This window comes from Candoia aspera, chromosome 13 (genome assembly GCF_035149785.1).
Source record: "Candoia aspera isolate rCanAsp1 chromosome 13, rCanAsp1.hap2, whole genome shotgun sequence".
Classification (NCBI taxonomy): Eukaryota; Metazoa; Chordata; class Lepidosauria; order Squamata; family Boidae; genus Candoia; species Candoia aspera.
Window position 1 is genome coordinate 6,270,772 of NC_086165.1, and position 12,660 is coordinate 6,283,431.

Sequence of the window (12,660 nt, forward strand, 5' to 3'; positions counted from 1 at the left end):
GGAAGCAGTTGCTACCCGTCAAGGGTCAGAACGGAGGAACAGCTCAGCCAGTGAAGTGGAAGAGTTGGGAAATTAATGGCTGTTGCCCTTTTCTCATGCACACCTCCATCTTTGCTAGACTAGTTTTCGTTCTAGAAAACCATCTGGTTTTCTTGTAGAATGCTGTGCTGGAGCAGAGCAGAACATTACTTATTCAAGATGTAATTCTAGAACAAGGAAATAACTATGCTTACATTATTGAGATAAGGTGGGAGGGAGGGATTTAATGGTCCCTAAATCCCTCTGAGAGCGCCAGTGTGGTGTAGTGGTGAAGGCACCAAGCTAGAAACTGGGAGACTGTGAGTTCTAGTCCTGCCTTAGGCACAAAGCCAGCTGGGTGACCTTGGGCCGGTCCTCCTCTCTCAGGCCTAGGAAGAAGGCAGTGGCAAACCACCTCTGAAAACTTGTCCCCAAAATTACAGAAACTAATTCAGGCAGTCACCAGGAGTCAGCAATGACTTGAAGGCATAAAAAAAAATATATGGCTTGGATATCTGGAGTAAGAATGGAGCGCTGTGTTATGGTTGCAAACAGCAGGACTGAAGGAGATTTTCTTCCAATTTTTTACCTCCATACTATCTGTGGATGGTTAACAATCCATTCCAAAACGAGGGAAGTGTTATAACTCAGCCAGTTAAATGATTGTAGGCAATGCTACTCATGATCCTTTTAACTAGTCAACTGACAAACCCAACCCACAACATTTGGAAATTTCGAAAGGTAGACCTCATTTCCCAGTAGAAAAGCTTATTTTCCTTTTCTGGAGGAACAGAAAATATCCAAAGAGGGTAAATGCTGCTTCCTGTACCATCCCATTCCCATTGTTTCAAAATTTCCCATCTCTACTAGAGAGATAGAAAACAGTCTCCAACGTAACTGAATGTTTATTAGATCTATAAAGGCATGAATATTTCCAGACTCAAATTTCTTAAATAGAAAATTTTAAATTCATTAAAAAAAACAAGTTTTCAGCCCCTTTGAGAAACCTGGAAACAGGGGATCATTAAACTTAGGAAGCAAAGATATTCCAAGTAAGGATCGTAAGGCCTCCTCTTAATTTTCAACTCCCATCTGAACCATTCTACTTATCTACTTTACTTTGAAAAGTTCTGCAGGAGAACATTTCCCTTCAACCTACCCAATTTTTGCAAGTATGAATACAGCATACTAAATCTATATTATTTTGGCATTGAAGTCTAAACTGCTTTACTATTATAGGCTACAAATGGAAGAACAAAAAAGTATCTACTGTATAGCTCAAACTACCAGCATGCCTCTTGGGACACCATGTAAAAGGGAATTATCTGACCTGCAGATTTCCCCCAACTAGCGTTACAGCCAACTTTATTGGTTGACTGCATTCACACAATATAATTATTCTGGTTATTGAATGTGCTTATTTTCTGAGTTTGCATACTACATCGAACCATATACAAATGGGTTTCTACAACAGTCCACAAAATGCCAAGCCAGGCTTCGCTTGGTGAGCCAACACAGTTGCTAAATCTTCTCCTATCCTGGGAAGTGTGTTGTGCAAATACAGCCATTCAGTCCACAGCCACATCTTAGCCAAATACCCTAAAACCAAACCCATTTTGAATTCAGTGGTGAACTGGCACGGTTGGTAGCAGAAAAAAAATAAAAGTAAAGCAAGTCGAGATGGTTATATTGGTTTGTGTAACGCCATACCTTGTTGCATCCTGACAAGGAAGTCTAATGCAGGAGATGGTGAAGTAGGCTTCACAATCTTTCACTATCCAAGCTTTGTGGAGTCCTCCTGAAGACTTTTCTCTCTCTCTTGCTCTCAGATAGTCTTGACTACTTGGGATATATCTTAACTAACCTTTGGCTGATCTTGAAAGGCTAACTAGGACTGGACCTGAGTACTTGGGGACTACCTAGAAATCCCAAGGCCATTCATTACACTGGGAAGTTAAACATCCTGGAATAAGGCAGTGGCAAACCACTTTTGTAACACTCCCAAGAAAACTGCACAGATGTGTTCATGAAGACATCAGGAACTGAGCTGGACATGTGGAAGACATTCTTCTTTTCAATTGTCCATTGCCACTTAAGATCCTCTTAAGTGAACCTGAGGCACTCAGCCTAACACCTTCGTTATTCAAAGAAGAGTTTCAAAGCAGAGTTGGATTAAAGGTAGACTTGGGTCTACTAGAAGATCTCTGGTGACCAGCAGGAGACCAGTGTGGATTACAAACTCCCAAATGCATAAAAGCAGTAGCAACTGAAATGGCTCCCCAGATTTCCTAAATTATACTTCCAAAATTAAATCAGTTAAATGCATCTAGGTGAGGATTTGTACGTGAAAAAACAGGAAAGTCCTGTGACCTCTGGAACTCAAGATTAAATTCCTGGACACAATGAAAACATTCCTTCTGAAATCTATAGCTTTTGCCCCAGGCTCTGGTTGATGGCTCTTGGGATTTCTAGTACAAAGAAAGTAGATTTTCACTGCTCCTCTATGCTTCATCCCATAGTCTCTGTCTGTTTGGATTTAATTTTGTCTTTCCTTGCACTGTTTTCCTGGGGGTTCCAGATCTGCCTCCCTACCGTGTCAAACAATTGCTGAACATGACGAATTCCTTGTTACAATATCTCAAGATAGTCTTTACAGCAGCAGAAGACATCGAGAGAGAGCAGACATCAAATTCTACGGCGTTCTCACTGCTCAGAATCAAAGGCTGACATTTTTGAGACTTGGGGGAAAAAAAAACAGAGACCTCTGACCATGTGCAGACAGGGTATTCTGGCTTTAATCTTAGGCTCCCTTAAAAGTAAGCCCCATTCAGCTAGATGGGATTGACTTCAAGGTAAACACAAATGTATCTGCAGAGTCTACTGAAGCCAGATTTTCACCTCTGTTGGTTGTTGTGCTGTTTTAATTTTTTTTTTAAAAAGAACTGCAGAAAGAATGCAGCTCAGATGGTTTATTCTATGTGAGGTTTCTAGTGTATAAGGGCCTCCTGCTCAAAGGCCATATCTTTGTTATTTTTCCTAAGAGGATTTAAAAAGGAGAAGAACGCTATTCCTTGTGTTTACCTTAATGGTTTTAAGTGATGCCTATAAAAGAAGATGTATATCCTCAGGTTATCCATGCATTTCACTCACGCCATCTAGGCTGGCAACAGCTTTTGGACGATCCCAGCAGAATGAGTTTTTAGGCACACTTTCACAGGGTGTCAGAGATTTTACTGAGATCTTCTTTGCTAATTACAGGCCCTAAATCCCAGACTACTTTTGCTCCTTGGTCGAATTACTGCATAAGAGAAGGCAGGCTTTCTCTCCAGCAAGAAAGCAAGCCCGTTCCCAGATTCACTGGCTTCAAATCCAGTGGGTGAATCCCCGTGGGGAAGAAAATTGCAGGTAGAAGATGACACTGCAGGCAGCTCCAAGAATCACAGTCAAAAGGGAAGTGCTGAGCTGGTTCATGTTCTCCTCCCTCCTTCTGGGATCCCCACATGCATCCAAATTATGACCCCTGGCTAGACAGGGATCAGCTTTTGCCCTGCAGGGTGAACAGTGAGCAGAATAAATAGCCTTGGACAAGTTGGATGGAGAAGGACCTTGAGTATCTCAGGCTTGGGGCAAGGGAAATGCTGGCAAGGAGTAGGTTGAATTCCAGCCACTTTCTAAGCCCATGGTAAGGGGGCCAGGTCTGTGGAGAAGAAAAGAATGTGTGAGAAGGCAGCTGGAACCAAGTTGTGGGGTCCAAGGAAAAGGGCTGCGCATGTCACTCCTGCCTCTTCTATAGTTTATTGCTGGAGGAAGGTCCCAGGGGGTTTCCTTGCCGACCTCAGCCTTGAGATGCCGCTACTGTTTTGCCCTCCATTGTTGTCAATCGATTTCTTCACCCATGTCTGGAAAGAAAGGGAAGAGGAAAGAAAAAATAACTTGTCAAAAGTGGGGTGTGCGTAGATCTCAGGCAGTCTGCAACAACTGCTGCAAAAGCACTGGGCTGGGGCAGGCAGGAGGGAGACCTCAACGGACAGCCTACCACAGAGTCTGCTCCTTGCTCTACCCACCTGTTTTGACAGCCATTCCTATCGAGGATAGGCCCTGTAAACGTGGCTAAATGTTTACACAAATCATTAACTGTTCTATGTTTCCAATTATTTCTGGGCACGTGCTCTCCCTCTGATTTGGCTTTGAGATGAAGAGTGAGGGTGAAGGGTAAAGCCTAATCAGAGCAAGGGCAAAGCTCCTTGTCCTTACAGGTAGTCCTTGACTTACGACCATTCGGTTAGCAACCGTTCAAAGTTGCTGAAAAAAGTGACTTGTGCTGAAAAAAGTGACTTGGGACCAGTCCTCACACTTACAACCATCGCAGCATCCTTGTGGTCACATGATCAAAATTCAGGCCCTTGGCAACCAGCATGTATTTACAGCGGTTGCGGTGTCCTGGGGTCATATGATTGCCATTTGTGACCTTCCCAGCTGGCTTCCAACAAGCAAAATCAATGGGGGAAGCCAGATTTGCTTAACGACCACGTGATTGACTTAACAACCATGGTGGTTTGCTTAATGACCACAGTGAAAAAAGGTTGTAAAATTGGGTGTGACTCACTTAATGACTGCCTTGCTTAGTGCCAGAGGCTCCAGTCCCATTGTGGTTGTAAGTCGAGGACTACCTGTACTCTTGTGCCTCACGCGTAAAATCAAGGCCGGGAGAGAAGTCTAGCAGAAATGTGGAGTTTGGTCATCACCAGACGTTGGGATAGAAGACAAAAGTGAGAAAATGGTATGAATTCTCCCGGAGTGGCACAGATTTAATCTGGATCACTGTGAATGCAAAACAGATGGACTTCATTGCTGAGCTATGGTCCCATTCCCATGGTTTGGAAGGACCTGGAGCTACAACATTTGATATATATTTGCTGTAAAGCACAACTACCCTTACCTTCTTTGATGTCCATGTTTTTCAGAGGTTGCAAGGCTGTCAAAGCAATGAAAAAAGGAGAAGGTATCAGTTTATTGAGCCCCAGAGGATGGTGCCGAACAAAGAGAGTGAAAACAGTAGCATGAATCTTAGTGGGTCTTAACATCTCTCTACAAGCATGTCAAAGCACAAGACTTGGCTTTACCAGGCCGGTGGCCAGACTAACTTTCAACCTTTTATATCATATATATTAGCAAGTACTATACTGCCCCCTGCTGGACATTGTAAAATCTGTAATAGTCTGCCTTCCAGATACCACCACAATGCAAAAACATTCTGAGCTACCAATTCTGATTTATTTGGGTTCGTTTTCTGGATCTTCTGAGGAAATAATGCGTGGGTTATCCCAGGCATATGAAATATAATACAGGCCAGAAATGGAAGCCCCTCAAGAATATGTTGCTTCTTACAAAAAGCTAACATATTCACAGATATCCCCCTCTGCTTCTGAATACTGTAGAGAGACATTCAGTGGTTCCAAAGCAGACAGTGATGCTCGGCATCTAGGAAAGTGTTGACAGAAGCCAACCTGAGCAAGATGCACACTTTGCTGTCCTACAGGCAGGTAACAGGGAATGCCTGGCTTATATTTAAGTGCAGAGTGCAGTAACCAGACTTCATTAAAACAATTTTGTAATCTACAAGAGACCTTTCAAATACAAGGAAATAGGAGGAGTCCTTGGTGCTCTCTGAGCTTGGTTGTTGGCTTGCAGACGTTTCATTACCCAACTAGGGAACATCATCAGTGCGAGGGAGTGTGAAGTTTGCAAACCTCACACTCCTTCACACTGATGATGTTCCCTAGTTGGGTAATGAAACGTCTGCAAGCCAACAACCAAGCTCAGGGAGCACCGAGGTCTCCACAGTTCAACCCTGAGCTACAAAGATTCTCTTCCATAGGAAGGAAATATGAGTCCAAGTAAGCAGGGTACCTCATACTGAATAAGGCCACGGGGTCATCTGGCTCGAGCAGTGGCTAAGCTCAAGTTGTGTTTGGCCAGCTGGCAGTTCTGAATCGTGGCAGGTTTCACCGCGATTAGCAAGCACTAAAACAGGGTGGGCAGACCCAGCTGTGTTACTATAGCCTTGGAAACCCTTCTAACCTTGCTGTCAAAAACCAGGGATTTCCTGCTAAAAATCAGCAGCGTGGTTTCGCAGCATTTGGGGACAGAAAACAGTAGAAACTAGCTGCTCTAAACCTTGGAAAACAGGAAAAAAATCTACTCCTCTGTAGTGATCTTGCTGAAGCTAAGCAGGATCAGACCCGATCTAGTGCAGCTCTCTCAGCCAAAGCCAAAGCAAACTTTTTGTCCAGGGACAAGCTGCCCGTCCCTGGTCCAAATGATGTTCTACCCCCAAGTGTTCCAGCTGAAAGAAAAACTGAGGGACAACCAGAAGAATTTTCTCCTGGTCTCAACATGGCTATGCATTTCTAGTATCCTTCTAGTTCACTGATCCACTGTTTCACACCTAGATCTAGCTGATGGATCTCCAAAAGAAATTAAGAGTAAAACAGATCACACAGAGCCCCAAATCCATCTGTTCTGGATCTGGTAGGAGAGGAAAGATCTGGCAGCTGCATTTCTAGATTCCAAGCAGGAATTTGTTCCCATACAACTTAGAAGTGCTTGTGAGCTACCCAGGGACATTTTCTGGGTAAAACAGTGCTTCACCCCCAAGTCCTTCTTTCTTTCTTTTCTTTCTTTCTTTCTTTCTTTCTTTCTTTCTTTCTTTCTTTCTTTCTTTCTTTTTCTTTCTTTCTTTCTTACTTATTTCTATCTATCTATCTATCTATCTATCTATCTATCAATCATATTTTTATCACCGCCCATCTCCCTCATACGGGGGACTGGGTGGTTATTATGCCCAAACTGGTGCTAATGCTCAGGGATGATACAGGTAGTCCTCACATAACAACCACAGTTGAGACCAGAATTTCGGTTGCTAAGCAAAGTGGTCATTAAGCGAGTCCGACCCAATTTTACGACCTTTTCTGCAGTGGTCATTAAGCGAATCAGTGTGGTCATAAGCGAACCATGAGGTTCCCAATTGATTTTACTTGCCAGAAGCCATCTGGAAAGGTCGAGACTGGCGATCACGTGACCACGGGATGCTGCAACAGTCATAAATGCAAACTGGTTGCCGAGTGCCCAGATCATGATCACATGACCACGGGGATGCTGCAACAGAGCGTGAGCACCAGTTGTAAGTCAGTTTTTTCAGCACTGTCATAAGTCTGAACCATCACTAAACAAATGGTCATTAAGTGAGGACTACCTGTACTCTAATAACAACCTAAAGCAGATTTCTGTCTGGAAGCATCGATCAGGGATGGATAGAAAATCAGAATGCTGGCTGACCTGTTTGACATCCTTCTCCATCATTCTGCTCCTCTATTACTGAAGGAGGAAAAAGATCAGGTTAAAAAATTAAGTCACCATTGAGCTGCTATCAATGCCAATGTGATGACTAGCACTGCTGAAGACCACCTTGAGCTGGCACACTGACCAGACGATGCTCTTGAAACTCAGATGGTTCTTAAAGAATCACCTCTATCCACAGAAGCATGGGACCACGGGTAGTCCTCAACCTAACAACCACAATTGGGACTGGAATGCTAAGTGATGTGGTCGTTAAGTGAGGCATCACGTGACTGCAGGGATGCTGCGACTTTATGACCTTTTTTGCCATGGTCGTTAAGCAAATCTGGCTTCCCCCATTGATTTTGCTTGTCAGTAGCTGGCTGGGAAGGCCGCAAATGGCGATCACGTGACCCTGGGACACTGCAACCTTCATAAATATGTGCCAGTTGCCAAGTGCCCGAATTTGGTCACATGACCACAGGGATGCGGTGACCATCGTAAGTGGTTGCAAGTCACTTTTTTCAGCACTGTCGTAATTTTGAATAGTTGCTAAGCGAATGGTTGTAAGTCAAGGACTACCTGTACAGGTGTGTTACAGCTCCTCAGCTTTGGGCTGGGAGGTCTTCTGCAGTTCACTGCAACTATTTATTCGAACCGAAGACTCAGCTTACCCACCTTCCTACAGTGGCCAGCCAGAAGTTTCCAGAAACTCGCAAGTCATGCACCAAGCCACAAGATCAAGTCCTGTAGCTTATATCCCCCTATGCACAATACCCAACAGTGGAGTGCCACTAACAGGAAGCTTCCATGCATCAGACCCGCCCTTAAAATTAGGTCCACATTACATTGTCAGTGTTCTCCAAGCTTGGTTTGTGAGTTGCAGACCTTCCATCGCCCTATTAGGTAACAACATTAACGAAGGAGTTTTGGAGAAGCCTGCCCTGATGATGCCCAGGTCTACAGTATGAGCAAGGCACGATTACCAGCATTCTCCTTCTCCTCTTTACAGCTTTGCCGGATCTTCTTTTGGCACACGTACGCCAGGATGATCAGGAGGACGACGAGGCAGATCGACAACCCCACGGTGACCCAGAGGGCTAGTGCTGGAAACAGAAGGTATTGTCCTGGAAGGATGGGGAGAGGGAAAAACAGAGGACACTGTCATTGACCACACCCTTGACCGGGATTACCCCAGGAAACTCCGCTATATGGGTTCGATGCCACGCCCACAGAGAGCTGATGGCAGTCAACAGTTTACTCCAGTGTTTCTCAACCTTAGCAACTTTAAGATACGTGGACTTCAACTCCCAGAATTCCCCAGCCAGCCATGCTGGCTGGGGAATTCTGGGAGTTGAAGTCCACGTATCTTAAAGTCGCTAAGGTTGAGAAACCCTCGTTTACTCAAAATCAAAGGCCCTAATGATGCTTGCAAATGCTCCAATTGCTGCCAGTTTCCCAGCACTTCCCAGGAAACAGCAGGTTGAATTGCCCTATAAAACACTTCATTAACCTTTAAATAATTATGCTAATAAATTCAAATAAAGGCTGATCTTTCACACTTTGCTTGGAGGAGTGGAAGCTGAGCGAGGAGGTTTTTGGTGTGATGGATTTCCTAAGCTGGCTACTGGTCGATGGGAGGTTTCGGAGGTTGGCAAGGCAACTTCACGTCGGCCAATATTTTGCAGCTGGAAAGAGCAGGCTTCTATCCTCCCTGGATGGGTCACTGGGTAAACGGCATCCCTTTGTTACAGGGAGGAGGGGAGCAAAAGATTGTGGCCCTCTGCTTTCTGCAGCTTCCATTCAATGGACTTAAAAGCTGGGGAATTCGCAATCTTTTTTGATTATGCACAGGCTCCAGAAAAACTATTAGCTGTCCTAGCATTTCTAAGGGACTTCAAGATCATTCAGCCAGGCCCTCTGTTCAGTGCAGAATCTCCAATTCGGGATGCCCATTAAGTATGTGAAATAATTTTCCCTGCTTTTCTGTTCAAATCTCAAGAAAAAGAATTCAAAACAAGATTCAGAAGTACAGGACAGGTTGTCCTCGACTTACGACCTTTCATTTAATGACCATTCAAAGTTACAACAGCGCTGGAAAAAAGTGATTTACGGCTGGTCCTCGCACTTATGACTGCTGCAGCATCCCCACCGTCACATGATCAAAATTTGGGCATTTGGCAACTGGCATGTATTTATAATGGTTGCAGTGTCCCAGGGTCATGTGATCACCATTCGTGACCTTCCCAGCTGGCTTCTGACAAGCAAAATCAATGGGAAACTGCATGAAACAGCCATGTGAGTCATTTAACAACCGCAGTGATTCGTTTAATGACCATGGCACGACTTACTTAACAACCGCCTCACTTAGCAATGGATGTTCTGGACCCAGTTGTGGTCGTAAGTCGAGGACTACCTGTATCCACTGAAACCCAAGATTGATAGGGTGTAAATGTGATGTATACACCTAAAATATCTCAAAAGGTTGAGAGTGATCTAGAAAATCAACTAAGTACAACCAGCAAGAGCTGTTTAAAAAAAAAAAAAAGAGGGTGCACTGGAGGTTTTGCACCCTGTGCTTTAGAATCACCAACAAATCACCATCCAGTCTTTGTCAAAATTCCTCAAGTGAAAAAGAACTTGATTAGTCTTGATGAAACCTAAGTGAGGTGAAAGGTCCCCTGTGCAAGCACCGAGTCGTGTCTGACCCTTTGGGGGACACCGCTTTCGCGACATTTTTTTGGCAGACTATAGAGTGGGGTGGTTTGCCATTGCCTTCCCCCGTCGTCACCCTCTCCAGCAAGCTGGGTACTCCTTTTACTGACCTCGGAAGGATGGAAGGCTGAGTCGACCTGAGCCGGCCACCTGAGAGAGAATCCGGCTTCCGCTGGGATCGAACTCGGGTCGTGGGGAGAGTTTCGGTTGTTGCCTACCACTCAGCACCACACAAGGCTCTGATGAAACCTATCCCACTGCCAAATCACTGCTGCTTTTTAGAAGCTTAAATCTTGGCAGCTTCTACTCATTTGCTCCAACCAAATTGTTAGGATATATAGGGATATATACTTTTATTTTTTATTTTATAATTAATGTTTTAGACTCACACTACCTGGGTAGCAAATGTATTAATAGAATAATAGAGGAATGACTGCTATTTTATTATGTGACCTATTTTATTAGCTGGTAGTAGATTATTGTATTTCTTTGTTTTACTTCGTGTTTGTCCTTCTAAATTTTGCTGGTCATCGGCCAAATAAATTTGACTGATTGGTTGATTGCTCCAGTCAGTTTCAAGACAAGGCTCCGAAGATGGGAGAAAGAAAGGGATGTTTGAACACAATAAGATTGTGCATCTGCCTGCCAGGTCTGTTTTCCTTCAACTAATTAAGGAAAACTGTTACACGGCTGATCTGGCAAAAGATGTGCTCCCCTTAAAGGAAAAATTTGGGCCCCAAATTACAGAATATTAAAGGGAATCTTTTAGTGCCAAACTCAGGGAAATTCCTTCTCACAACCACATATTCCAGTTGTACCAACGGGTTACAAGATGGCCATCAATTTTATTTCTATTTCCCTGGCTGTCCCCAAGAAGAAGGTTCCACCAGATGTCATGCCCTGCTGGGCTCTGTCAAGTGGCATCATGCATTTAACCAAAAGGTTTATGATCCCGGAGGGACCCTCTTTCACAAGGCAGTAACTGTCGTGCCAAGGACAATTAAATCCTAATTAATGTTACCGTCAAGTGAATAAGGTTACAGAGAGCTTGGGGGAGTCTATAAAAATCGAAATGACTTGAAGACAACTGGAAGCCTGGCAAATATAGGTTGGCAAGTCGCTGAAGAGTCAGACTACTCTGAGAAGCAGGTCAGACTTCACCAAAAGGTGACCTTTGATGGCTGTAATCCTACAATTCTCCCTAGGCTTGGCAGATTTGGAAGACTTGTGGCCTGCAATAACTCTGTAGTGATTCTTGCATAACACTGAGCCACCAGCCTGAAGAAGACCACCCAGTTTACAACGTCAACCCATCCCTGAGTTCCACTTCCCACCGCAGATGGCCTCTGATGGGGGTGCCAAAATAAAGCATCCAGCATTGTTGCTTGTAAACTTGTAAGAATATAGTGATGGCACATGAAGTCTTGCATGGTTTTGGCATCCTTGCTCAATGGGTGGCTTTTGATATATGTTCATGCACGACAACTCTCATCGTAGAATTGTAGAACCATAGAACCATAGAATCATAGGGTTGGAAGGGACCTTGGAGGACTTATAGTCCAACCCCCTGCCCAAGGCAGGAATCCCCATACCATCTCATATAAATGGTTGTCCAATCTTTTCTTGAAAACCTCCAGCGATGGAGCACCCACCACTCCGCGAGGCCAGCTGTTGCACTGCTTAATAGTCCTCACTGTCAGGAAATTCCTCCTTATTTCCAGGTTGGATCTCCCTCTGATGAGCTTCCACCCATGGCTTCTTGTCCCAACATGCCTCAACACTGGCTTCAATGGTCAGCCCTGCTGAACACTGTGCTCTAGCGCATATGGAGGACAACTCTTTCCCCAATTCTGTCCAGAGCCATCATGGATTAAGTCAGAGACTTCTCTTCAGAGGCCTGCAGTTCCACCTAAGTCCAGCCTCCACCCCAGAAGAGCCAATGCAGGCCCCTACCCACTGAATTTCCCAGACTTCACCCTGCCTTTGCAGGGCACAGACCTGTGATGGTGACAGAAGCGTGTGTCTCCTGGCGAAGCAACGGGTTCTTGATCAGGCAACTGTAGGTGCTGTTAGGCTCAAGCACGACCTGCAGGATACTCTGAACATCAAAGAGACCCTGCTCATTGGCCACCTGGGAGGTGGTGATATTGTCAGTGATGTTGTGGCCATGGCCATCTTGCCAGAGAACAACAGCTTCAGGGTACCCAGAAAAGCTGTGGCATGTCACTGTGACCAGGTCTCCCGGCTTCAAGTTCTTGTTCGGTTGCAAATTCAAGTTGGGCTTGGAGTAGGCAGCTAAAACAGGAAAAGAACGGATCAGTGATACGACTCATGCCCAAACCCGCAGCATTAATTGCCTGCAGTTCAAATATAACACTAGGCCACCCCAGTCCAGTGCACAAAGCACATTAAGTCACACACCACTGTGAAGAGCAGGCTGCATGACAAATTTGCACGCCCCGTGCTGCCTTCTTTCCCACCCATCTTTGAGCCTTCCCTCCAGCGTCAGCCCAGCAGAGTTGCCAATAAAGCAGCAACCTTGACGCAGGGTGTGTGTGTGTGTGTGTGTTTGGGAGGAGAGATGTGTTT

The 12,660-nt window shown here is 44.8% G+C and overlaps 1 protein-coding gene across 2 annotated transcripts in view; it reads right to left on the reverse strand.

The window, feature by feature from the left end:
* Window positions 1-12,660, reverse strand: part of CD276 (CD276 molecule) — a 169,254-nt gene that overhangs the window by 148,320 nt on the left and 8,274 nt on the right. For both annotated transcript variants that reach the window (XR_010068700.1, XM_063314572.1), the window contains 5 exons: window positions 12,070-12,366; window positions 8,343-8,483; window positions 7,357-7,395; window positions 4,958-4,993; window positions 1,250-3,917 (listed from right to left, as the gene is read on the reverse strand). Coding sequence is in view for 1 of the 2 variants with exons in the window: in XM_063314572.1 (XP_063170642.1) it covers window positions 3,895-3,917; window positions 4,958-4,993; window positions 7,357-7,395; window positions 8,343-8,483; window positions 12,070-12,366 (536 nt within the window). In the remaining variant the exon portion in view is untranslated. Of the gene's footprint in view, window positions 1-1,249; window positions 3,918-4,957; window positions 4,994-7,356; window positions 7,396-8,342; window positions 8,484-12,069; window positions 12,367-12,660 lie in introns of those variants that run through there.